This window comes from Apodemus sylvaticus, chromosome 20, assembly GCF_947179515.1.
Source record: "Apodemus sylvaticus chromosome 20, mApoSyl1.1, whole genome shotgun sequence".
NCBI lineage: Eukaryota > Metazoa > Chordata > Mammalia > Rodentia > Muridae > Apodemus > Apodemus sylvaticus.
The window spans coordinates 1,041,631-1,067,232 of record NC_067491.1 but is presented as its reverse complement, the minus strand read 5'-3'; the positions used below and the strand labels follow the sequence as shown (position 1 = coordinate 1,067,232).

The 25,602-nt window shown below is 56.8% G+C and overlaps 1 protein-coding gene across 6 annotated transcripts; it reads left to right on the top strand.

The window, feature by feature from the left end:
* Positions 1-9: 9 nt before the first annotated feature.
* Positions 10-13,376, top strand: Sppl2b (signal peptide peptidase like 2B). Of its 6 annotated transcripts, none has more exons than XR_007974619.1 (15): positions 10-129; positions 5,695-5,805; positions 6,597-6,779; positions 7,146-7,235; positions 7,356-7,495; positions 7,577-7,719; positions 7,824-7,920; positions 8,475-8,591; positions 9,802-9,883; positions 10,013-10,087; positions 10,161-10,223; positions 10,313-10,412; positions 10,747-10,824; positions 11,141-11,931; positions 12,066-12,164. XR_007974619.1 is itself a non-coding variant. In XM_052165379.1 (15 exons), the coding sequence occupies exons 1-15, from the start codon at positions 82-84 to the stop codon at positions 12,312-12,314; spliced, it is 1,731 nt and encodes a 576-aa protein (XP_052021339.1). In that variant the 5' UTR covers positions 10-81; the 3' UTR covers positions 12,315-13,376. The 6 variants fall into 6 exon arrangements, 5 of the variants coding, with proteins under 5 accessions (XP_052021339.1, XP_052021338.1, XP_052021335.1 ...); XM_052165379.1 differs by having other exon boundaries at positions 7,580-7,719; positions 11,141-11,301; positions 12,069-13,376; XM_052165378.1 differs by having other exon boundaries at positions 11,141-11,301; positions 12,069-13,376.
* The last annotated feature ends 12,226 nt before the right edge of the window (positions 13,377-25,602 follow it).

The following is a 25,602-nucleotide window of genomic DNA, read 5'->3' as shown; positions in this document are numbered from 1 at the left end:
CCGCGCATGCGCGTCGTCGCGGGGCCACCGAAGGCGTTGCCGGGAAACCTTCCACCTAGAGCTGCGGTGGGACCGGCGGACATGGCGGCGGCGCGGCTGGCCGCAGCCCTGCTGCTACTCGCGGCCCAGGTGAGCGCCACGGCCGGTCGGCTCGGCCCCGCCACTCCTGATCGTGGCTGTGACCTTGCGGTCCACTCGCTGTCGCCATCTCAGACTTCCGGCCGGGCTTAGCCCGCCCTGCGCCCCGGGGCCCCAACCGCCGCCACCGCCGGCCCTGCCAGCCTCAGTTTCCCCTTCTGCAGAATGGGGCGAGTCACCGCGCTCCATCCCCGGGGCGTCCAGCGCGGCCCCCGAGGTGCTTGCAGCCCCGCTGCCCAGCTTCTGCTCTGTGACCTTGGGCGGAAGGGGGTCCCCACCTCAGGGTCGATGCAAAAAGGCTGGGGACGAGCTTCTGCTGCGGGCGCCCAGGTGTGCGCGGGATGCGCCCTGGCAGGAGGCTGGCTTTTGCTGTGCTTTGCTGTCTGAGAGAGGTGACATGCTGGTCTTGAACTCACGGCGTTGTCCTGGCTAGCCTTGAACTCACTACGTAACCCATGCTGGCTTCACACTTAACTCTGCAGTCCAGGCTGCCCTCCAGCTTGCTCCGCAGCACAGGCTGCCCTCCAGCTCGCTCTGCATTGAATCCAGGCCGGTCTCTGACTTGCCATGTTGCTCTGGCTGCCGCTGGACACCCACCCTGTGAGGCTTGGCTAGCCTGGAACTCAAAGCAGGAGAACACCTGCCTCATTATCTCTTGTGCTGCATTGCAACTCGTGGAGTAGTTATTAGATTCCTTCGTTCTATTTGTGTGGCTCCAGCCTCCAGTCCCAGTGCGTCCTGTTGTAAGTGCATGCTGCTGTGTGGGGACGTTCTTCTCTCATGGACAAGAGCCCGGGTCATTTTTAAACATAACTTTAACTTTTCCTCTTTGGGATTGCAGACTTTTGTGACAGGGTCTCCCTATATAGCTCAGGCTGGTGGTGGGCTTGCAGCTCCACTTCAGCCTCCCGACGACGGGGGGTGGAGTGGGGGGTGGGAGGGGTAGGAGGGTGGGGTTGTGCCTCTCGATTGGCTGAGCATTGAGGGACTCCTCACACGTGTGGTTCCTGGGCTATCCACCATGTGGCCCACATCTCTTTGGCTGCTCTCATCCCGAATCCTGCTCTTGGCTGGGCACAAGCTTTTGAAAGTGTGTCAGGGCTTGCTGCATCCTGCCGGTGGTCCAGGGCTCAGTGTCATGTTTAGCAGGCCACCAGCCTTCTCTGGGAACTGCCCTCTTTGTGCAGGTGATGTCCACCGAGGTTTCTCCATGTTTTTTTTTTTCTTTTGATGGAGGAACTCTCCTGGCCATGCAGTCTCTCCTGGCAGAACCCACCCTGGGGTGGGCCAGTCCATGTCCTTTTTTTTTTTTTTTTTTTTTTTTTTTTGCTTGTCTGTCTGATGGAGGACTTTGCAGGGACAGTGACAATGACAGGTTCTGAAGGATGAATAGGAGTTTGCTGAGGGAGGGAGAGGAAAGGTGCTGTGGGCATCAAGTGCTAGCCCAAGGTGTGAGAGATGGTGTTTTCCTGAAGATGAGCTGATTTCAGTCTGCATGTGGGTGTATTCCTACAGCAGCAAGTGCCTGCTCTGGGGGAAGCTGTTTCCACAAAACGATGAGACTCTGGTTCTTACTCAGGGCTAGAGGCAGTGGTAGCAAAGGGTGGACCTGGTTAGACAGTGAGTCGGTGTGCTTGGGGACTTTACTGGGCCGGTGATGGGTGTTGCCTGGACTTTATCTTGCATGGGTGTAGCTGTACGTACAGCCCCATATCTGGCATGGAACAGGTAGGGTGCCATTCTTGGCAGGATTGCAGCCTGATCCTGGTACCCAAGACTGAAACTAACTCTCCAAGTGAGAGCTGTCTTGTGGCAGTTCTGTACCCTGTGGCTTTTTGTGATCCTGGCTTAGAGACTTGATCCTAAGTTGTACCATGCTCTCTCCCTGTAAACTAGGGAAGGAGTGTGTGTGGGTCTGAGTGGCGCTCTGCAGGCCTCTGTCCCTGAGGTCCCCCCCCCTCCCCTTTCCCAGGCAGCCCCATCCTGCTCCTGGCCATGCTGTCTTGGATTCCTGACCTTCTGAGGTGGTATTGGGGGCTGCGTCTGAATGAGCATGCCGTCCGGACTTCTAGGCTCCAGATCCTCCCGGTGTGACCAGGACATAGCTCCTTTGAGCAGGTTCTTGGAAGAGCCTGACCTGTTAAGTGTCATTGTGTTGTCCCCTTGGTGATGGAGTAGAAAGACTGCCATGTGTGCGGTGGGGTGGGTGACCATGAATGTGCCTTTGTGCAGTCAGTGACCACAGTGAAGAGAGGCAGTTCTACCCATTTCCGTTTTACACAAAAGCCACTTTTCATAGAGAGCCCGTCTTGAGTTCACACAGCACCGCTGTGCTCTGACAAGGAAAGCTCTCTGCCCTGCAGGCCCTGTCAAAGCTGCTGGGTGGGGGAGGGACCATGGTCACTGGAATGAACTTATTTTGTGTGCCAATAAAACTTTATAAACACAAAAGGCAGGTGAGTTTGGGATGTGGACTCTGGCCTCTCTTTGGCCCCCGAATCCCTCATGGAACGAACTTTATGGGAGGAGCACATGGCTGGTGAGCATCTAGGGAGGAGGTGGGAGTGGGAGGGTGATTCTGAGACCATCATGTTCTCAGTTGTCCCCTGCCCCTGCCCTCCCCTGAACTGCTTCAGCTCAAGGCTTTCCTGGAGCATACCCAGCTGCCTGGAGAGGCAGACAGGGATAATATCTTGGGGACAGTTGGTGCCAGGGGCTCAGCTCTTTGAAGAGGAGCAGGGTCAGTGCTGGGGCCCTGCAGGGGAAGCTTAAAATAAGGTCCCCAGCTGCTGGCACTGTGTGTGGTCAGGGTCTCCAGTGAGGACCGGGGCAGCCCGGCCCTTCCTCATGCTGCCATCTTGAGGTCAGGGTCTCCTACAGTGTCTCGGGCCAGTGATCCCCGTGCTCCCTGCCTGTTTATACAGTAGGTCCTCAGGTAACACTGTCTCTCCCTGAGGAGTTTGCAGCCAGGAGTGAGCACTGGAGGCCTGGTTTTGAGTGACTTCTGGGGAGACATAAACAAAACCTATTTGCCCCAGATAGGTCACCCATGGAACAGAAACGGCCCTGCCCAGGTTGAGCTCAGGAGAGCAGTAAACTTATGGGACGTCCTTACAGGAACATGGGTGGCTGCCACTGGAGAGCTGGCAGCACAGGCCCTGAAGTGCACCCCTAGGGCTCCCGACAGGCTGGCTGGGCTGCCTCTGTGGCCGCAGCACCAGGCCTTTCTGAGTTTAGGATAGTTATGGTGGAGCCCTGCCCTGAGCCTGGGGAGTCTGATGTAGTGATGAGCGTTTTCCCTGGTGAGTGGCAGCCCTGGGGCCGCTGTGTCACAGCAATAGTGAGCTCTCCTCAGAAGCCGGGCAGACTGCTCTGTGTCAGCCAGGCTGCCACGATCTCTACAGCACTCATGATGTAGGGAGCACGGCTGTGTAGACGGTAGCTTGACACACACATCCCAGTCACTCATTAACCTAGAGTACGGCCGAGGCTTTGGCTTGGTGGGAGAATGCTTACCTAGCATGGCTGAAGCCCTGGGCTCCATCCCTGCTGTCACAGCTGCGACACAGGTCATCCCAGCACTCAAGAGATGGATATGACAAGGCCAGCTCAGGGTCATCCTCAGCTACAGAGAGTCAGATACCAGCCTGGGCTACATGGTACCCTGCCAACAATAGCAATTACATTTCTGCTGCGGACGGTGATCTTCCCAGCCCACAGCCGTTGCCCTGGCTCTCGATGCCACCTGTGAGCTGTGAGTCAGGCCTTAGACCTGTCTTGATGTAAGCAGTCGGTTACAGCTGCAGCAGCATGCCAGCGTGCACATCCCCCTGGGACCGGCCAGTAGGTGCCCCACCCCACCCCGTCCTAGCAGGCAGCTGGTTAAGTTTCCCCAGCAGCCCACACAGCGATCTGGCCAGCTCACAGCCTGATGTCTGGCCTCTGCAGCCAGTTTGTGGGTCTTCAGCATCAGGGCGCTGCTGTGCTGTGACACTTCATGGCTTGTTTTTACAAACCTGTGGGACTTCTGTAGGACTCTCAAGGGTTAGCATTATGGAACAAAAGTACAATTTTAAAAACTCATTTTGTGTTTGAGGCTGTGTCTGTTTGTACACAAATGCTACAGCACATGGGGACATCAGAGGACTGTGTGTGGAGGTCTCTTCTCCTACCCTGTGGAACTCTGGTCCTCAGGTGACCTTTACCTGCTAGGCCACTTCGAGGCCCTGTACTGAAAACCTTTTTGTGTAAGGACCTATCGGTCTTAAGTGACTGCCAAGGATACCAGAAAGAGCACGCTGCCCGGGCCAAGCTCAGCCTGTGGTGGCTGCTCCCCTCAGCAGGGACAGGTTGGCGCCACAGCACGGAGGGGCACATGCTTCTCTGCTTTCTGCAGTCTGGGCACTGCTCCTGTGGGGCTGAGCTCTGCCCACTCAGGCCTACAGTGGGCTCCGTAGGGGTGGACTCCCTAGGTAGACCAGGCTGGCCTCTAACTGACAGGCCTCTTCCTGAGTGCTGGCATTAAGCCACAGTGCCTAGGCTAGCTCCGTCCTCAGCACTGAGGGCGGATCTGCAGTTGTCAGTCACCTCTTCCTGGTGCCCTGCTTCTCCGCTGTCTGATTTCTCTTGTAGCTTTGAGTCTCGGAGCCCGGAGGTGCTCATGAGCACCGATCTAGCTCCCTCCCTCCCAGCTGGACAGCTGGCCTGCACCTCCATAGCTCCCTCCCTCCTCCCCAGCTCCTGCTAGATCAGAGGCCTACAGGAGGCTAATGCCTTACCCAGGACACTAGGTTCCTGGGCAGACAGCCGATTCTCGGCTGACTGGATATTTCTGTAGAAGCCACAGAGCTGACTCCAGCCGGCTCCAACCCCCAGCCCAGGTGCTGCTCTTATGGGTTTGTGTATGGCCTATTTAATTCCATGTGTGGTTTTAGGGGTGTTCCCAGCTCAAGGCCACAGCTGGGGGTGCAGGGCATGCAAGCAGTCATCGCTTCTGTTCTAGGATCCCAGTCTCTGCTGTAGCTCAGAGAGTCGGGTTGGCTTCCTTCAGGCTGTTTACAGTCCCAGTAGTAAGCCACCTGGGAGAGGCCAAGGCAGTCTTATATGTGCTGGTCTCAGGAACCTAGGGAAGCTGACAGGACCTAGCCAGTGAGGGGCTGCAGGACCCCTGCGAAGCACTGGTCCCACACAGCAGGCTCTGGGTACTCGCCGTGTCCCTGTGGCTCCCCTCAGCTGGGCTGTGACTCGCTGCTACCTCTGGGGATAGGGATGGCAGCACTGGCTGTCCCAAGAGCTGGTCCTTGGTCAGAGGAGGGCGCAAGGGACCATAGTGAGGGAGCTCCCCCTTCTTTGTTTTGGACAAGTTCTCTGCAGCCCAGGCTGGCCCCAAACTCGTGGCAATTCTCCTGCCTCAGCCTCCAGAGCGCAGGGATGCCTCACCTGTGCCACGGTGCCTTGCTCAGAAAGGCACCCTTGTCTCTGTCTGCTGCACTCACCAAGGCCAGGCATCCATGTTGCCTCGCACCTGAAGTCCTTTTTGCTGTCTTGTCATTCCAGGCGGCCTGTGAGTTCGGCGTGCTGCGAGTGGTGTCCCAGACCCGGGGCAGGGACTACTGCATCCTCTACAACCCACAGTGGGCCCACTTGCCACATGACCTCAGCAAGGTGGTGAGTGTCACGCTAGGCCACACTTCCTGTGGTCCTGTCCCTGTGGTCTGCCTCCTGCCACTCCCCTGGGAGTCCTGGGTGGCTCCTCTGTCCCTCTAGGCCTGGCTTCTCATGCTCAGGAGTAGCAGCTGGCTGAGGGCTGTGGAGGGGCAGGTCTGCTGGGCGCCCTGGTCAGACAAGGCTTGTCACCCCCACTAGTGCGTGACAGACAGACCAGACCAGAGGGCAGCTCAGGAGTGACAGCCTAGGGCAGGACTGTTTGTCTCACCCCTCTGGGTCTCCCCGAGTCTGCCTGTCCCCTATGCTGTTCCCAGGGAGGTGCCTGTCCTCTGACTGGGCCTCTCTACCCTTCCCATCCACATTTAATGGTGCGTGTGTGAGCGTCTGTGTCCTCTGCATGGGTGCATTGGCGGGCTGTGTGTGAGTGGCCCCAGCCTCCAGGCCCAAGGTCTCACAGTGGGGCAGCATGTTCACAGTATGGCAGCATGCCTTTTTAGCCTTGAGTGACGCTCATGCCACTGTGACCTGTACTGAGGCCTGGGACACTTGCTAGGCATTTGGAAGACATGCAGTGCAGGCGGGGGAGCGCTTTGTGAGTCCTGGGTGCACCTGTCATAGCCTGGCATGTTGTGTCCCCTCACACGTGTCCCCTCTCAGGATCCTCAGCAGTCCTCAGGCCCCAGTAAAGATGGGGATGCCAGCAGGTGTGGGTACCAGTAGGGATAGTTAACACAGGCTGCTCCCTGGCTTTCCTGTGGGACCTGATGGCCCTGACCCCATGCCCTCCGCAGTCTCTCCTGAAGCTTCGAGACTTGAGCACCACCCAGCTCTGTTCCTACCTTGACGTCCCTGCAGAAGACTTCACTAACCAAATCGCACTGGTGGCCCGGGGCAACTGCACCTTCTACGAGAAAGTGCGGCTGGCCCAGGGCGGTGGGGCCCACGGGCTGCTGATCGTCAGCAAGGAGAGGCTGGTAGGGTGCAGCGCTGGCCAGGCTCCCTCCGACACCTCTGGGGTGGTGGGAAAGGGTCCGTCCGGGAGCCCTGGCTCCCACATGGTGAGAGATGCTGTGATGATTGGTGGAGGCACCGGTCTCTGAGGTGGCCCCAGAGCTGGGGTTGTTAAGTCGCTGGGGCTAGAGACCTATAGGGTGGCCCCTGTGCAGGGACAGCTCTAGGGAGCGCCAGGGCTTCGTGTCTGGCCCTGCCAGCCTGAACCCTGGACCTTGCTGCCCTCGGGCACACCAGTGTGATGCAGAACTGGGCACACAGGGTGCCTGAAAGGACTGGGGCTGTCCAGCCAGGGGCTGGGGTGGCCCTACACTTCCTGTTCACTGCAGGTCCCTCCAGGAGGCAACAAGACACAGTATGAGGAGATAAGCATCCCCGTGGCCCTGCTAAGTCACAGGGACCTTCGAGACATCTTCAGGGTGGGCACCAGGGCAGGGCAGGGTGGGTGGGGCTCAGAGTCTGGGTCCTGGGTGCAGGTCCTGAGTGAGGCTGGGGCACGGTGACGCCCACCTCTGAACCCACTCTCCTTTCGGGGACAGCGCTTTGGCCATGAAGTCATGGTGGCACTGTATGCCCCAAGTGAGCCGGTGATGGACTACAACATGGTCATCATCTTCATCATGGCCGTGGGCACCGTCGCCCTCGGTGGCTACTGGGCTGGCAGTCATGATGTGAAGAAGTGAGTACAGCTTGACTCCAGGCACCGCGGGAGGGCTGAGCCGGGGAGCCATGGCCCTGGGTGACCCCCGTGTTTTCCAAGAAGGTACATGAAGCATAAGCGAGACGATGGTCCTGAGAAACAGGAGGACGAGGCAGTGGACGTGACGCCGGTCATGATCTGCGTGTTCGTCGTCATGTGCTGCTTCATGCTTGTGCTTCTCTACTACTTCTACGACCGCCTGGGTATGCACCCACCCACCCGAGGGCCCAGGGGCCATCACTGCCTCCTTGACTTCTTATCCTTCCTGCCTCTCTCTGTTCCCGTGCCCCGCCCGCCCTCCCTGCAGTCTACGTGATCATTGGGATCTTCTGCCTGGCCTCCGCCACCGGTCTCTACAGCTGCCTGGCGCCCTGTGTGCGCAAGCTGCCCTTCTGCACATGCAGGTGAGCCCCAGGCCTGGCCGGGCCCCTCCTCCCTCCTCCGTCCTCCCTCCTCCCTCCTTCCTCCTCCCTCCTCCCTCCTCCCTCCTCCTGCAGTCTGCTACCCTGGTGCATTCAGAGAGCCAGGAGGTGCCTACCAAGTGCTGGTCATGGGTTGAGTAGGCTTTGGGGCTCCAGTCGCCTGTGCACTGTACCCCTTCCTGTCTAACTGAGCCACACGGCATGATGCAGGGGTCCCGAAGGGTGAGGCCCAGGATGGTAGGCTTGGAGGGGAGTGGCGACGTCATAGGTCTCCAAGGGTCTTCCCACCCTGGACGGCACTGCTTCTCAGAGCCACCTGCTGCTAGGTAAGGAGAGCCCCGGTCACTGTGGGGACAGCAGCCACAGGCCTTTCGGGTTCCTAGCCTAGAACCAGAGGGACCTGGCCACATAGTCAGGGCTCCTACTCAGGATGAGAGGGGACAGCAGGCACAGGCCAGGAGGCGAGGCACAGGACAGTGTGGAGGTGAACTGGACATGGTGTGGGAAGAGGGATCCTGACAGGCGGTCCTCTCCAGGGTCCCCGACAACAACCTGCCGTACTTCCACAAGCGCCCACAGGCCCGCATGCTGCTGTTGGCGCTCTTCAGTGTCACCGTCTCCGTGGTGTGGGGCGTCTTCCGCAACGAGGACCAGTAAGTGCTGCCACGGCCGGGCCTGCTGACATCCACCCTGCCGGCTTCTCCCTGCTGTCCTTGGGTGCCCCGCTCTCCAGCGAGGCCAGGGGCTTCCCATCTGCAGGGCTGCACACACGGCTGCTGCCTGCCGTGTCCCGTTTCAGTTAGGCCTGGCCAAGAGCCCACGCCCCGATAGGAATCTAGATAAGGGTTCTGTCCACCCTCCGTCCAGCTCCTGAGCAGGGCAGGGGACATGCTGGCCCAGAGCCACTGCTGTCACTCACATTTGGCGTGGGCTCAGGCAGCACCTGACGCCCGGGGCCACTTGCCATCTGCCCCCATGATTGGAAGCTCTTTTTCCCTGCAGTGAATTCCCACGGGGCTCTTATGCATACACAGCCCCCTCAAGGCAGAGGCCTGGCGCCATGGCCCTGACGACAGCCTGCCTGTCCCCACCTGGCTCCTGGTCGTCACTGACACCGGCTGGCACAGCCCGAGCACCGCTGGCTTCTCTGCTACTTGGCATGCTAACAGACATGCTGGGAGAAGGCATGGGACGGAGCCAAGCTCCCCCCACATGCACTTTGTCTCTGCTGTCCCCACATGTCCTGTGGCTGCCTGCAGCGGCAGTCAGAGGCAGGAGAGTCATGTGCTCCCAGAGCCCATGTTCCCACAGAAGCCTGCGTCTGCCCTTCACTCTGGGCTGCAAGGCCCTGGCCCAGGCCCTAGGCAGGCCTCTCCTAAATCTTACCATTGTGTGTTCTGGGAACGCTGGGGTATGACAGGGACCACCACACGGCCTTACCCCACATGGGGCTGTGTCCGCCTCTGCTTGCTCCGTGCTGTGGTCCTTGTGGGCAGCCTCTGCGGTGCCCTGCTTCTGGGGTTGGAGGCCTTGTGTGGGCAGGGTGGGTGGAGCTTGTAGCTTGGTGGCAGGTCCCTGGTGGCGGCCTGGCATAAGATGAGGCAGGGGAGCTGGGCGGTGGTGGCGCACGCCTGTAATCCCAGCACTCTGGGAGGCAGAGGCAGGTGGGTTTCTGAGTTCGAGGCCAGCCTGGTCTACACAGTGAGTTCCAGGACAGCCAGGGTTACACAGAGAAACCTTGTCTCAAAAAAAAAAAAAAAAAAAAAAAACCAAATCCAAAAACCCAAAACAAAATAAAACAAAAAAACCAAACAAGATGAGGCAGGGGTAGAGCTCCGAGTCACTGCAAGCGTTCTCCTCCAGGTGGGCATGGGTCCTGCAAGACGCCCTGGGCATCGCCTTCTGCCTGTACATGTTGAAGACCATCCGCCTGCCCACCTTCAAGGTGAGGCTGCCCGCAGGCAGCGCAGGCACAATCCCTGGGAGGTCTGAGGACCTGGGTGCATGTAGGCCCAGGGTGTTGGGGTCCTGAGCACAGGTCCAGCTGTGGCCACTCAGGCCCTGGCTTCCACAGGCCTGCACGCTGCTGCTGCTGGTGCTCTTCATCTACGACATCTTCTTCGTCTTCATCACCCCCTTCCTGACCAAGGTAGGTCCCCTCACCCTCCCCGCTGCCTGCTCTCCTCCCCCGCCCTGACTGACAGCCTGTCTTTCTTGTGCAGAGTGGCAACAGCATCATGGTGGAGGTGGCCACCGGGCCCTCGAACTCATCCACCCACGAGAAGGTACGCTACCCACCACGTGGGGCGTGGGCTGTGGCCCCAGCAGGGTTGGTGGGCGTGGGCGTCCAGGCTGAGCCCCACTCTCCCCACAGCTGCCCATGGTGCTGAAGGTGCCCAGGCTGAACACCTCGCCACTGTCCCTGTGTGACCGGCCCTTCTCCCTCCTGGGCTTTGGAGACATCTTGGTGCCAGGTGTGGGCTGAGCGCGCGAGTCGGGTGAGCAGGTGGGCTGTGGGGCGCGACGCCCATGCAGGGAGCTCAGGAAGGGACTGGTGGCAAGATGGCCTTCCGGGTGGTGCGTAGCTGTATGGCCATGCCTGCCAGGTCCCCTCGCTGCATAGGTGATATTCACGCTCGCTGTCACCACCCACACGGCAGGACCCCTCCAGGTCCTGTAGGACACTGGTTCCTGAAACAGCCTGGGGGGGGGGGGGCGCAAAGTGTAGGCCTGGGCCTGCTGTGCTCTCAGGGTGGCCGCCCGTAGCCATGCCACAGTCGTAGTGACTCTGCACCCTCCCTCCCGCAGGGCTGCTGGTGGCCTACTGTCACAGGTTCGATATCCAGGTGCAGTCATCCAGGATTTACTTTGTGGCCTGTACTATTGGTAGGTGGTCAAACTGCTGTCCCGTTCTTCTCTGCCTTTTGTCTGTCCCCTTCTGGTCCCCAAATCCCGAGCTCCACTTGTCCTGGGATGGTTTAAGTTTCACCTCGTGGGGCGTGGCTCGAGTACTTCCCATACAGGGTCACCTGTTTTGCTCGCTGACCTGAGTGACCCTGGGAGTGAGGTTTCCAGTCCTCCTGCCTCCCTTCCACAGGCCTGGGATTCCTGGCTTGCCGCTAGTGCTCCCCGCGTCTGCCCTTTGCTCCCTGCCATTGTTCTCTGTGGCAGCGCCCGTCCAACGCTCTCTCTGTCCCTGCAGCCTATGGCCTGGGCCTCCTGGTGACCTTCGTGGCTCTTGTCCTCATGCAGCGTGGCCAGCCCGCACTGCTCTACCTGGTCCCCTGCACACTGCTGACCAGCTGCACCGTGGCTCTGTGGCGCCGGGAGCTGGGCGCCTTCTGGACAGGCAGTGGTTTTGCGGTGAATACCAGTTTGCTATGACTGCGGCGATAGCCCCCTAAGGCCGCCAGGTCAAGTTGAGTCCAACCTCCTTGTGCTCCCTCTGAGGCCCTGGCCTGGCCTCGCTTCTGGAAGGTCATGCTTTGGGCTTTCTGGTCCCCTGTGGAGCACTCTCTGGATGTGATGTAAGGCCGTGAGCACTCCTGCCACATTGCCAACCGCCATCCCCAGCCCGGCCCCGGCCCCAGGCCCTGTACCAGCCAGAGAGGATGGAGGGTACAGTAGAGAGGGCTGTGAGGAGTTGGGGAGATGGCCACCTCAGACAGTGGGTGCCACATGACTCCCCAAGATGAGCCTTGCTTCTTGGGTGCATCTTTCTGGGGGCTCTGTGCTCTGGGACGTCTTTGGTGTCCCAGAAGGCAGCTGCTGGGGTAGGCAGGGCTGTGCTCAGGGCAGCCTGTGCTCACAGACCTCCTGGACTTGCAGGTTACTGCTCCCCACAGGGTGGATTTCGCCATAGGAATGAGTGGGGTTTCTCTGGAGGAGCATCAGGGGTGGCGTGCGAGGGAGAGAGAGCAGTGGTCCTGTACATCTGTCCCGGGACTTGCTGTCCTGGCTGCTGGATGGTGCTGGGCATGGATGGCGCCGGTGGTGGGCACTGGGTGTTTCTGGCTCTGGGGGGTGCCGCATTCCTCCTGTTCTACGTCTCTTGCACCTGGGTGGGGTCTGCCCTGGTGGGGCTGCACCCGACTGGTCCCGGTCTCACGGCCTCTTCCTCTCTCCAGAAGGATGCACCTCAGTCCCCATGGGCTGCAACCCAGGGACCTGTGCCTCCGAAGGACATGGACGCCTCCCCCTCCGAGCAGCCGTCAGGTGCAGAGCCAGCCCAGAGCTCCCTGTCCACTGAGGAGGCAGGAGCCGCTGACCCTGCCAAGGATCCTGACAGCCCTGGGGCCAGCTCCCCCTCGAATGGTGACCAGGCTGGGGACCAGGCCCAGCCTATCCCTGTGGTGAAGCCAGGGACTTCGGCTTAAGAAGAGGAGGTGCGAGAGCTGGCCCTTGCCGCCTTCCATGCCATACAGATGCCGGCCACCTGGGACCTGCAGGGGACAGGGACAGCTGCCACCCACCAGAGTGACAGACCTGCTCCACGTCCCCCTAACATGGTGCTCAGCCCTCTGAGGCCTCAAGCCCATCCTCCCTGCAGCTGCACCCCAGCGCCCAGCTCTGCTCTGCACCAGGCCATGAGCTTCACTTGCTGCCCGCCCATGCAAGGCCCCGGTCTCTGGTGCTTTGCTGACGCTCGCCCTGCTGGCCGCGCCTCCCTCCATAGGACTGGACTCTCTGGGGCCAGAGCAACAACCCAACAAGCAGGTTCCTATGCTGGGAGCAGCCTCGAGAGGCCTGTGTGGGTACCCAGCCCAAGGGCCTGGGCTTATACAAGGGCCCAAACCCCTTCAGGAGAGTCCACGCCAAGATGGAGTTGAGAATGCGGGCCACTGCTCCAAGCCAGCAAACGGCTCCAGCTCCAGGTTCTGCGGTGTGTGGCCTAGTGGGAGCTGGCTGGTCCACGTCCCCAGCAGACTGACCAGCTCACATGCGAGTCCTGTGTGCTGTGGCCACTGCCCCACCCCAGCAGTGGCTTCTGGTCTGGCGTCTATCCTCTACCTCAGCAACCAGACTCTGGACTCCATGACAGATCTGCCTGCAGGGAGCCCACCACACATGCTGCATGTCACCGAGGCAGAGGCCACGGTCCCCACACGCTGTGGTAGAACCTGGGAGCCATGGCCACCCACACTTGCATGGACAAGGGTGTCTACTGCAGGGTGACAAGCAGTGACAGCTGGGCGGTCCTCTAGAGCTCTGGGCATGGTAGGAAGGAGGACTGCCCCAAGCACCCTGTCTAGCCAGAATGGAGGCAGAGGATCTGGGGCCCAGCCACCTGCTTCTGCCACTTGGACTTGACAAGCCATTTTGTACTGGGTGTCCAAGCAGTCCTTCTGCCTCTAGGGTGGTCGGAGGTGCTCTGCGAGGGCCACCTGAGGGCCCTGGCCTTAGGTTGTCAGGGGATTAAACAGCTTTTCATACTCACAGTGGCCTCCTGTCCTGTGAGGGGGTGGGAGGCATGGCCTGGGCTGGCCTGGGCACCTGAGTCAGTTCCCTAGTGCCCTTGGGTCACGCAGAAGCCTGAGGCGGGCGGATCCCTGCTGGCCTCGCTGCTGATCGCTGTGATGTCCCCCGGGGTGAACTGCCTTCTGCAGAAAGGGAATCTCTTAGCTATGTCAGGAGAGATGCTTGTGCCCGGGCCACTGCTGAGCTGCCCTGCAGCCCGGTTAGCCCAATCCTCGCCAGGCTGGCAGCACACAGAAGTAGGCAAAGAAGCACACAGAAGCTTGCACGTCTCTGAGCTCTTGGCCAGCGTACCCCATGGCGGGTTCCAGGCCAGGCAGGGCTATGTAATAAGACCCTGTTTTCGAGAATGAAAAGCCAGGCAGTGGCGGCACCCCTTCAATCCCAGCACTCAGGAAGCAGAGGCAGGTGGATCTCTGAATTAAGTGCAGCCTGGTCTACAGATGGAGTTACAGGATAGCCAGGGCTACACCAAGAGACCCTGTGTAGAAAAAAAAAAAAGAGAGAGAGAGAAACAGCAAGAAAGAGAACATAGCCCTAGGGACTGCAGTCAGGAGTGCTCACCTGCGTCCCAGCACCCGTCCTCAACCCTGGAGGACCTGCATCCGTGCACACACAAGAAAAATCTTCTTTCTTTCTTTGTTTTACTTTTCTTTTCTCTCTTTCTTTCTTTCTTTTTTTCTTTCTTTCTTTCTTTCTTTTTTTTTTTTTTTTTTTTTTTTTTGGTTTTGTTTGTTTGTTTTTTCGAGACAGGGTTTCTCTGTGTAGCCCAGGCTGTCCTGGAACTCACTCTATAGTCCAGGCTGGCCTCGAACTCAGAAATCCGCCTGCCTCTGCTTTTTTTTTTTTTTTTTTTTTTAAGATTTGTGTAGCCCAGGTTGACTCTGAAATCACAGGAACATGTAGCTGGGGATGGCCCCCGGTTTCCTGTTCTCCACTGCCTGGTGCCGGGACAGCAGTTGAGTAGTACCTCATCCCATCTGTTCAGTACTGACCATGGCACCCAGGACAGCGTGCACAGGAGAGAACCCTTGACCAGGGAGGCCCAGCTCTGCTCTCAAACTCTGCTGCGACCCGGCCACCCTGCCCCAACCATGAGTCCAGCTGTGTGCCTCATGTCCCAACCCCCAAATTTAAACTTTTTGTTTGTTTTTTGATTTTGTTTTTATAAAGATTTGTATTATGTGAGTACATCACTATCTTCAGACACACCAGAAGAGGGCATCAGACCCCATTACAGACAGTCGTGAGTCACCATGTGGTTGCTGGGAATTGAACTCAGGACCTCTGGAAGAGCAGTCAGTGCTCTCAACCGCTGAGCCATCTCTCCAGCCCTGTTTTTGTTCATACCCGATTAAAGGTATGAATAGGATTAAAGGTGATGCACAACTTTAATCCTAGCACTAGGAGGCAGAGGCAGGAGGATCTCTTGATTTTGAGGCCAGTTTGGTCTACAGAATGAGTTCCAGGACAGCCAGGGCTACACAGAGAGACTCTGTCTTGAAAAATCAAAAGAAAAAAAAAGGAAAAAAGTCGCTTTAGCTCAGCATAAACCCATCCATCCATCCCCCTACCACGCCCATCCCCCACCCATCCATCCCTCATCTCCCCACCCACCCCCAGTCTCCCATCCATCCATCCCCTTCCCCCCACCCATCCATCCCCCACCCCCATCCATCCATGCATCCATCCCCACCCACCCCCACCCATCCCCCACCCCCACCCATCCATCTCTATGGACACGCAGCTGCTCCCACCTCTCAGTTGCTCTGACCTGTGCAGCTGTGAATGTGCCTGAAACAGACATTGCTTTAAGTCTCTGTGGTTATAACCTGGAAGTAGCATATATTTGTGTCTGCTTTTTCACAGCTGCATAATATTCCACTACGTGTCTCGACTGCACTGTATTTGTTAATCTATACAGAAGAGTGTTTCCACATGACCAACTTCACAATGGCCCCTCCCTGCCCAATCTGTAGCTCTGTGGTCCCATTTCACCGTGGACTCACCTGCTACCCATTTACGCATCCATTCTAGCATCTCCTCATCCATCCTTACTCCCCTCCCCTCCCCCAGTGAGCACCTGCGCCTCAGACACTCTTCCAGAGCTGCAGATGTATCTCTGGTAAATCCCAGAACCTAGCCGGGCATGGTGGCGCATGCCTCTAATCCCAGCACTCTGGGAGGCAGAGGCAGGCGGATTTCTGAGTTCGAGGCCAGCCTGGTCTACAGAGTGAGTTCCTGGACAGCCAGGGCTACACAGAGAAACCATGTCTCAAAAAACAAAAACAAAAAAAAATCCCAGAACCACCTTTGTCCCAGGCGGCTCAGTCTGGTGAAATAGAATGAGACCCAAGTCTGCTCTGGAAACTCAATCCCCACGCAGTATCAGGGCAGACTGGATCCCCATGCAGGGAGATTTGACCCCCACATAGGAAGTCCCCAGCTCTAAATTAAGAGGGTGCTGTTGCCAGGAGGAGAGTCTCAAGGCTGAACGATCCCAGCTAGAGAGGGGTGGGTGTCTGCAGCCTCCAGGGTAGCAGGATCAGGACGTGGGGGATTAGTTCCTATTGGCAGGGTCTAGTGGGCTCTAAGGAGTCTAGGACATTGGGTTCTATGAGTGAGGATCGAAGTGTCAAGGAGGCACCATGTGTTCTGTGAACGGAGCTGACAACACCTTCCTGCAGATCGTAGCCTGATGGGGATAGGGTGGGGGAGCCCAGCTGACACTCAGGGCTCTGGAGGGTTCTGCCTGTCGCGACTCAGCCGCTATGCTATGGGGTCATCGTGAACCTTGCCCGGTGCACACGGCTGCGCCTCTGCAGACAGCAGGGGACATGGGTGCAGTGTTTGAGACGGAGGCTTGGCTGGGGGTCAAGTGGAGAGGAGGCCAGAGGACACCCATCAGGAATGCCCTGCTCCAGGCCTGTCCAAGGCTCTTTATGGCTTGGAACCATTCTCCCCAAATGAACAAGAAGGCAGAAACACTCTTCTAACAATCAAGTATAGGATCTAGCCCTGGTGGGGGTGGGGGAGATGCTCAGGGTGAAAGTGTATGCACCCAGTCAGTCCAGGAACGGAGTTCACATCCCAGACCCCATGCCAAAGCTGCACACACATGGCTTGCCTTCCTGTAATTCCAGCCTGGAAGGGAATCCAGAGCAAACAGGCCAGAGATAGGCAGGTGGAGACACAGCTCACACACACACACACTCAGCTCAATCCTGTCATCTAAGGAGGACCCTGGAGTCCTCTGTCTCACCTACTTTACCCAGGAACCTCAGTTGCCAGGAAAATCGCCCTTTACATGAAGCCCAGGAAGTGGACCCAGCTGATCAGGGATCCCCCTTGGTGGGCAGACCCTGACTTGATCCCAGGTTCCCTTCCTACAGGTGTGGACAGGGCCCACTCCCACCCCAACCCTGGCTCCAGTCAACGGGTGTGTGGCCACTTGAGAGGGCGGAACCCTGCCCAGGACACGCCCACGTGTGGGAAGCCCCGCCCCTCCCTCCAGGCACAGCTCCGCTCTAGCTCCCGGGAGTCCTCGAATCTCCGCGAAGCTCCCCTCCCTCCGCCAGAAGGCTGGAACTCCTCGGTGAGCCAGGGTTCCCCTCCGGTCTCAGACTTCCCTTGGGAAGATGGGGTGTGCAGTTCACAAAGCTCTGAGGTGTGAGGGTGCACCGTTGAGGGATCGGATTGAGTGAAGGGTTGGAAGGCTCAGGTATCCTGGGAAGACTCCCTGGGTGTACTGACGGTCTAACCTGGGGGCTGTCCTAAGGCAGAGTGGGAGCAACCAGGGCTGGGTAAAAGGATAGAGGACAGGTGTCTCCTCAGTTGGGGTGTACAGATGCGGCTCAGTAGAGGATTGGGGACCCCGCTCCCCCGCCCACCCAAACCTTCCCCATCCATCCCCACCTCAGCTTTCTCTCTCTTTCCCCACAATAGACAATTACTGGGTGGCTCAGAGGGTTCCCGGTGGGTTCAGGAAACCCGAGAGCTTCTGGTCAGGGGGGGCTTGGCTGCAGCAGCACTGCCCTTGATGGATGCACCCTGGAGGCAGAGGCAGGAAGAGCTCTGAGTTTCAGGCCCGCCTGGGTGACAGAGTGAGTGTGTGTCTCAAGAGAGAAGGGGAACAGTGTGTGTGTTTGGGGGGGATTCAAGGAGGTTATGGTCATAGGGTGTGACATTAAGGGGGTCCTGAGTGCCCTTGGAAGAGGCTTTCATGGGTTTTTTGCTGTGTAATGGAACTGCACATGGATGGTGGCTGTTTGTGATCAGTGGTTTACACTGGATCTGATCAGAACTCACTAGCACCCATGGGTGTGAGTCCTGACAAAGGCTGTACTCTCTCCCCCTCCCCTCCCCCCCTCTCTTTCTCGCTCTCTGGGGTCCCAGATGACTGGGCTTACCTCCGTTCCCCTCCATCCCGTACAGCGGGGCTCCTAGACCCTACCCAGGCAGGTCTCTGCTCATGGCTGGCCTGGCCTTGCCAGACTCCAAGGGCGGGCAGCTGAGAGGCCTTGGGCTGAGTGGTCGACAAGTGCTAGCCACCTCCTTGTGCTTCTTGTGCCACCTGCCACCCCTGTTGGAGCCTGCCCTGCTGCTGTGTCCTGTGGCTCAGACTGACTGTGTGTGTTCCTGTGTGTGGTGCCTGTGTGGCTGCGTGACTGCATCCATGATCATGTGTAGTCTGGTTGTATTGACGACATGGGGCTGTGTGTGGTATTTCTCACATGCCCACGCGGATGGCATCTGTGGCCAGGGATAGCAGGGCACAGTCATGTGGGTCTTTAGTGGCTACGTGTCATGATATTATGGTGAAGTGTGATTGTGTCAAGGCTGATGAGAGGCAGTATGTGTGAGGCAGTGTGCGTGGATTACCTCGTCCTGGTCTCCTATAGTGTCCCCTGAGCTGAGCACAGGATGTGTCCTCTGTGCTGGCGCCCGACATGTCCTAGTGTGGCAACCCACGGAGAACACTCTTGTCTCCAGCCACAGAATGGGAAATTTGCTTAGTGCTGGCTGGGGGGTGGGGATTTTCCAATACTGGAGAGGACTGGGGCTACCGGGTCCCATCTATGCCTCTCGGGAGCCAGAGCAGGGGACTCTGGTGTCCATCACTGTGACTCTGAGGCCAGGTGGGGCTGCTGTGAATGTTAGTATAGGGAGGGGACAGACAGACAGACAGACACACACACACAGAGAGAGAGAGAGAGAGAGAGAGAGAGAGAGAGAGGGACAGACAGGCATACAGACAGACAAAGTAGAGACAAATAAGGCAAGAGAGATACAGAGACACAGATGGGGACAGGGAGACAGAGCAGATATAGGGGTGACAGTCATCGAGTCCTCGGTGCATTTAGGCCCCTTGTGAAAACCTTCCCTGAGCTGTGAGCGTCTTCCGTTTCTGAGTCTTTAGCTTTGACACACCCTCTCCCCAGTGCGTTTCTCAGCTGCCTGTGTCTCCCACACCAGCAGGCTTCTCTTTCCTCCAGGCACATTATAGTCCTGACAGAACTGCAGAGGTCACATCAATGCTTTTCTCCCAAACATCTCTTCCCTTGCAGGCAAACAAAAAACTCCAGAGACAAAAAGAGATAGAAAAGGAGCCAGCTCACGGAGTTTCTCTTACACTTGCTGAGTGATTTACTTAGTGATTGGGGCCAGGATGGGGCGGGTGGGAGTGGGGGAACTGAGGAGAAAGGACGGGCGGGATGGGAGTGCTGGCGGCCTGACTTGTCACCACAGACACTCAAGGAGCTCAGGTGACAGAAACTGGGAGTTCAAGACCCACCTGGGCTAGCATGAGAGTAAAAATTTAAAACAGGGCAGGAAGTGTGTCCAAAGAACCTGCCTAGAATCCCCCAGTGAGGACTTGAAGGCATGGTCAGGGGTGGGGCCTTGACTAGAATCTCCCAGTGAGGGGCTGGGGACATGAATTCAGGACCCCAGACTGCAGTGTTGGGATACTGCTGGGGTGCCTGCCCAGCGGTCCTCACTCCTTGTGGTATCTGGTGTCTTAACGACTGAGCTGCTGCCTTCCATCTGCTCTCAGGCGTCTTGCCTGACGCTTGCTCTGCCCAGTGCACAAGAGGGTGGGCAGCACTGAGCACAAGCTGGCCAGAAACTGAGACCCCCCTGGAATGCCCAAGAGGCTGAAAACAAAAGTCTCTGTGCGTGCCGTGTTCACCGTCACTGCTCTGTCCACAGCTGTCCAGCTTCACGCATTCGAGGAAGCCCTGATTCGTTCCTGATCCTTGGTCACCAATACAGTTAGCTGAAGAAAAGTTTGAGCAGCCGTCCTGGCTCAGAGGTTCAGGCTGGGATGACTCTGATGGCCCCGTCAATGAAGACTGTGGTGCCTTGCTGCCTTAGCTGAAGTGACAACTGAGTCTTTTGTTTAATTCTTCTCTTTTGAGTAAAAGGTCTCAGGCATGAGGCCAGGCTGGCCGCCTGCGTCTGGCTAAGGATGACCATTCATTTAGCCTTGGCCTCTCTGCCTCCCGAGGGCTGGGAAGACAGGCGTGTGCCACCACGGGGTTTGTGCGGTGCTGGGAGTGGAACCTAGGGCTTCCTGCGTGCTAGGCTAGCGTGGTACTGTGAACTCTAGGGTTTTCTACAGTCTTGCTGTTCTCAAACTTACAAGACTTGTGCCTCAGTCTCCTGAGCCTCTTCTACTTTCCAGAGGATGCTGGGATACAGTGGAATGTGTCACTGTTCAGACACCAATCCAAACACTTGTCCCTTAGCTCTGGTTAGGGCTGGAGAGCTAATTCCAGAGGTCTTGAGTTTAATTCCCAGCAACCACATGGTGGCTCACAACCATCTGTAATGGGATCCGATGCCCTCTTCTGGTGTCTGAAGACAGGGCCAGTGTACTCATATGCATAAAATAAATAAGAATCTTTAAATAAACAAAACCCTTAGCTCTGGTTAGCTGTGGCCTGGACCGCAGAGGGAACCTTCTCAAAGCTTTTTTGTGGTGATCCTTGTACTGTTGGAGAGAGAGCAGATTTCTCCAGATCCTAATTGATGGGTCAGAGTGTCTGGGATGACCTCACATCTCCCTCAGCAGCTGATACCTCAGCCGCTCCGGTAGCTTTGTAACCGTGAGTCAGGGATACTCTGGCTCGAGGTCACTTCTGAGCAGCAATGGTGACCGCCTATCTTTACTTTCCTATCTTCCTGCCCACTCCGTGTCTCATTTGCTGCCACCCCCGGTCCCTGGAAAGCAATGAGACTAAAAACCCATTCTGGGAAATGTTTTTGTTGCCTGAGATTATCGGCTTGGCAAATCTTCCAGAACTTTCTATCTGGCACTGTTCTCTGAAATCTAAATATCCACTTGTCAGAGAAGAATTGTCTCCAAGTGTCCAGAGAGAGACAAAGTGACGGTCTGGTCACAGGCCAGGGGTTGGGGGGTGGTGGCCCTCTGCTCTGTCAGATCCATTTAGTTTACGTGTACATGTGTGCCCGTAAGCTTGTGTGCAGGTCGGGGACAGCTCTGGGTACTTGGCTGTCTCCTGGAGTTGGAACTCCATTGTCAGGCACTGTTTTTCTCCTGAGCTGTCTCTCAGCATATGTTTCTGGTTTTTGTTGTTGTTGTTTTGTTTTTTGGATTTGTTTTTTTTTTTTTCAAGACAGTGTTTCTTTGTATAGCCCTGGCTGTCCTGGAACTCACTCTGTAGACCAGGCTGGCCTCGAACTCAGAAACCCGCCTGCCTCTGCCTCCCAGAGTGCTGGGATTACAGGCGTGAGCCACCACCGCCCGGCTCATGTTTCTGTTTTAAGGCAAGGCCTTGCTCTGCTCTCTTGTCCCCTTACTCTTAACCCCTTGACCTCTTTCCTTCCCCCCTCTCTCCACATGGTCATGGCCGGAGTCTACGTCTCTACTCTCTCCTTCTCTCTGCCTCTCTCTGCCTCTACCACCCTCTTAACTCCCCTCCCCATGCCCTAAATAAATTCTATTCTATACAAATAAATAAATAAAAGACAAGGCCTCGTTCTAACTACGTCAGCCTGCACTTGACTCATAGCAATCCTCCTGTCTTTGTCTCCCAAGTGATGAGATGACAGGTGTGGCCACCATGTCTCTCTCCCTTCAACTCCATGTGTATAACATGTGTCTGGCACCGGTGCTCGCGTGTGGAGGCCGGAGGTTGATCTCAGGTGTCTTCCTCGGTTGCTCAATGCCTTATTTTGGGGTGGGGAGGGTTGTGCCTGTGGAGGCCACAGCAGATGTGGAACCTTGGAGCACGGGACTCACTGGCAGCTGTGAGCTGCCTGACTTGGATGCACAAAAACTAAAAGAAAGCTCTTTGCCAGAGCAGCCATCATGGGTGTGTGTGTGTGTGTGGGGGGGGGGGGGACTGGAGGCATGGCTCAGTGGTTAGAGCACCAGCTGTTGTTCTCCCAGAGGTCCTGAGTTCAATTCCTAGCAACACACAAGGTGGCTCACAACCATCTGCACTGGGATCCCCCCGATGCCCTCTCCTCAGCAGGTGCACCGCAGACAGAGCACTCACATAGTTAAATAGTGCTTGACCCCATGTTCCACCCCTTGACCTTGGTTTGTAAGACTGTGACCCCAGCCAGGCAGTGGTGGCACTCGCCTTTAGTCCCACCCCTTGGGAGGCATAGGCAGGTGGATCCCTGAGTTTGAGGCCGGCCTGGTCTACTGATCGAATTCCAAAGACAATTAAAGGTGTCACGGAGAAACCCTGTCTCAGCAACAAAAGGCACTTTAAGGCAAGTGTAGTAGATTGTACCTGGGCTCACAGACGTCCAGAGGCTGAGGCAGGGGAATCACAAACTCCAGCCTGTTTTAGGCTACAGACCTACAGTCTGCAAAATAAATAAATAAATAAAACAAAAAATAAAAAACCTCCAACTTGACCCAGACCCTTCTCTGCTACCTTCCCAGTGGGCAGGGCTGTTCCCGCTCAGCCTCAGGGAGTGCCGAGCCCCCACCTCAGTCTTCAAAGACCTCAGCTTTGGGCCCCTCCTCCCTCTGCAAAGCGCCTCTCTGCCTCATTTTGTGGACATCGTGGTGAAAAACCCTGAGGGACCAAGGTGGCTCCCACCTCAGAGTCGTCAGCCCAGGACCATGAGATGACATCATTCGGACTTAGGCACAGCCAGATTCAGAAGTCATGGTTGTCCCCCTGCCCCCAGATTCCTACAAAAATGCCTTTCAGGGCCCACATGCAGAGAGGCCGACTGGGTTTCTAGCTCCCTCTGCGCCAGGCCTCCCGGCTTCTGGGATACCATTTCTGAGCCCTCTAAGAAGCCCCTGCCAGCTTTGGCCAGGGCAGCCACATGCTGCCATGCCCGGGGTCACCTGGGGTGGTGGCAGCTCCAGCCCAATACTCTGACCTTCCTCACGTAGCCATTGATACCTCTCCTGGCACTGTGTGCACAGGGTCTTTCTCCCTTCCTTCTTCCTCCTTCTCTCCTTCCTTGTCTCCTTCTCTTCTGTCCTTTCTCCCTTCCTTCCTTTCTAAAATTACTTGGTATTTTGAGATAGGGTCTCGTGTAGCCCAGGCTAGCTTCAAACTTAATTTCTAGCTGAGGATGACTGAGAACTCCCAATCCTCCTAGGTCTGTCTCTGAAGTGCTAGGATTAAGGGCGTATGGCGCCATGCTTGGCTTTTAAATTTTTATTTTCGTTGATTCTATGTTTACTTATTTGTGTGTATTTGTGTAGAAGTGCACCACTGAGGCTGTGTGGTCAGAGGCTGACTTACAGAAGTTGGATCTCCTGCCGTGTGGGTGTTGGGGGTCGAACTCAGGACACCAGGCTTGACGGCAAGCTCCCTGGCCTACAGAGCCTCCCTAGTACCTAGGCTTGGTTTAATTTTTCAAAATTTTTTTTTAATTTTAAGCTTTATTTAATTTTTATGTGTATTAGTGTTTTGCCCGCATACATGTCTGTGTGCCCTCTGTGCCAAGGAGGGCATCAGACCCCTTGGAACTGAGTCACAGGTGGTTGTTGGTGCCGGGAACTGAACCAGATCACCCGCAGAGCAGCTGGTGTTCTAACTGCTGCGCCGTCTGCAGTCTGTTCCTAATAACGCCTTTGTTTGTTTCCTGACTGGATTTCTCTGTCATCCAGTAGACCAGGCTGGCCTGGAACTCAGAGATCTACTCGCCTCTGTGCTGTGGGCTGCCCACCCCCCCTACCCTAATAACAACTTTTAAATATGGTGTCCGTGCACGTTGTCCAGTGGGTCTGTCGCTCACTGCTCAGTGAGAATCCCTTGTTCCTGGCAGTAGGCTCAGAGCGCAGCTGGTGTTCTGCATCAGGCAGAGAAAGCCGCCATTTTACACCCTCAGCAGCTGAGCGGCATCTTCAGCGCCCCACCCGCGCACTCAGGGGTCCCAGGAGCTGCACAGCCGCCTCCACCGCCGCCTCACTGAAGACAGGGCACCAGCCACGGACCACAGAATCGATCCCACAGACGGAGCTTAGGCAGCCTGCGAGATCACTGGTCACCGAGTGAGTCAATGGCAGCTGGGGTCCTCTGCAGGACTTGGCCAGCTAGCTGCCTGACTCAGTCCCCTCTCCCTAGTACTTAGGAATCATGGGAGTTTCAGGAGGTCTGTGAGCCTAGGGAGCCTTCCCCTGGGAGGGAGTGCCTCCATTCTGAGGACACTGCTGTACAGCCCCTGGTCACCCATGCACAGAAGTGGTCAGGTGACCTGTACTGGCTGGTTTTGTGTGTCCACTTGACCCAGGCTGGAGTTATCACAGAGAAAGGAGCTTCAGTTGGGGAAGTGCCTCCATGAGATCCAGCATTTTCTCAATTAGTGATCAAGGGGGGAGGGCCCTTTGTGGGGGGGTGCCATCCCTGGGCTGGTGTTCTTGGGTTCTGTCAGAGAGCAGGCTGAGCAAGCCAGGGGAAGCAAGCCAGTAAGAAACATCCCTCCATGGCCTCTGCATCAGCTCCTGCTTCCTGACCTGCTTGAGTTCCAGTCCTGACTTCCTTTAGTGATGAACAGCAGTGTGGAAGTGTAAGCTGAATAAACCCTTTCCTCTCCAACTTGCTTCTTGGTCATGATGTTTGTGCAGGAATAGAAACCCTGACTAAGACAAGATAATAGGTTATCTATTGCTGAACAGATGCCATGTTTATTCAGACCGTGTGTCAGGGTGGACGTCACCTTCCAAGGCCAGGGTCCCCACAGGCCCCCACAGGCCCCCACAGGACAATGTCTCACTTGGCAGCCCAGGCTTGCCTGGAACTCGAAGAAGTCCCCCTGCCTCAGCTTCCTGGATGCTGGGATGACAGGTGCTAGCTACCATGCCTGGTTGTGGTGAAGCAGTTTTGGCAGCCTGGTGTCCCCAGCTCAGGTCTCCCAAGGTTCAGAGGTGAGTCAGCCCCTATTTATGCTCGGTGTCTATGGAGAGAAAGTGCTGAATGTCTCATCTGCGCTTAGCAGGCAGTAAGAGCAAGTCCTCCGGAGACAGGACGGGCAGAGTGCGTAAGTGCACACGTGTGCATGCATGTGTGTATGTGCATGTGTGTTTCTATGTGAGTATGTGTACTTATGCATGCATGTGTGTATATCTGTGTTGTGCATGTGTGTATGCACGTATGCACATGTGTGTGTACATCTGTGTTTGTGTGCATGTCTGTCGAGGTGGTCTCCCCTGCAGTCCAAGCTGAGACCTCATTGTTCAGAGCTGACCTTTGGCTTCTGTCTTTCCCTTCGGTGAGCGGTTCAGGGAAACGGTTGTTCTCCTCCGGAAGCTCTGGAGCTCACGTAGAAGAATAAAGGCCCAAGAGTTGTCACTCCTCGGGGGGGCGGCTTAGTCTGGGTGTCTAGTCCTGGTTTGTTTTTTGTTTTTTGTTTTTCCGAGACAGGGTTTCTCTGTGTAGCCCTGGCTGTCCTGGAACTCACTCTGTAGACCAGGCTGGCCTTGAACCCAGAAATCCGCCTGCCTCTGCCTCCCAAGTGCTGGGATTAAAGGTGTGCACCACACTGCCCAGTCTGGGTTTCTATTCCTACACAAACATCATGACCAAGAAGCAAGTTGGAGAGGAAAGGGTTTATTCAGCTTACACTTCCACACTGCTGTTCATCACCAAAGGAAGTCAGGACTGGAACTCAAGCAGGTCAGGAAGCAGGAGCTGATGCAGAGGCCATGGAGGGATGTTTCTTACTGACTTGCTTCCCCTGGCTTGC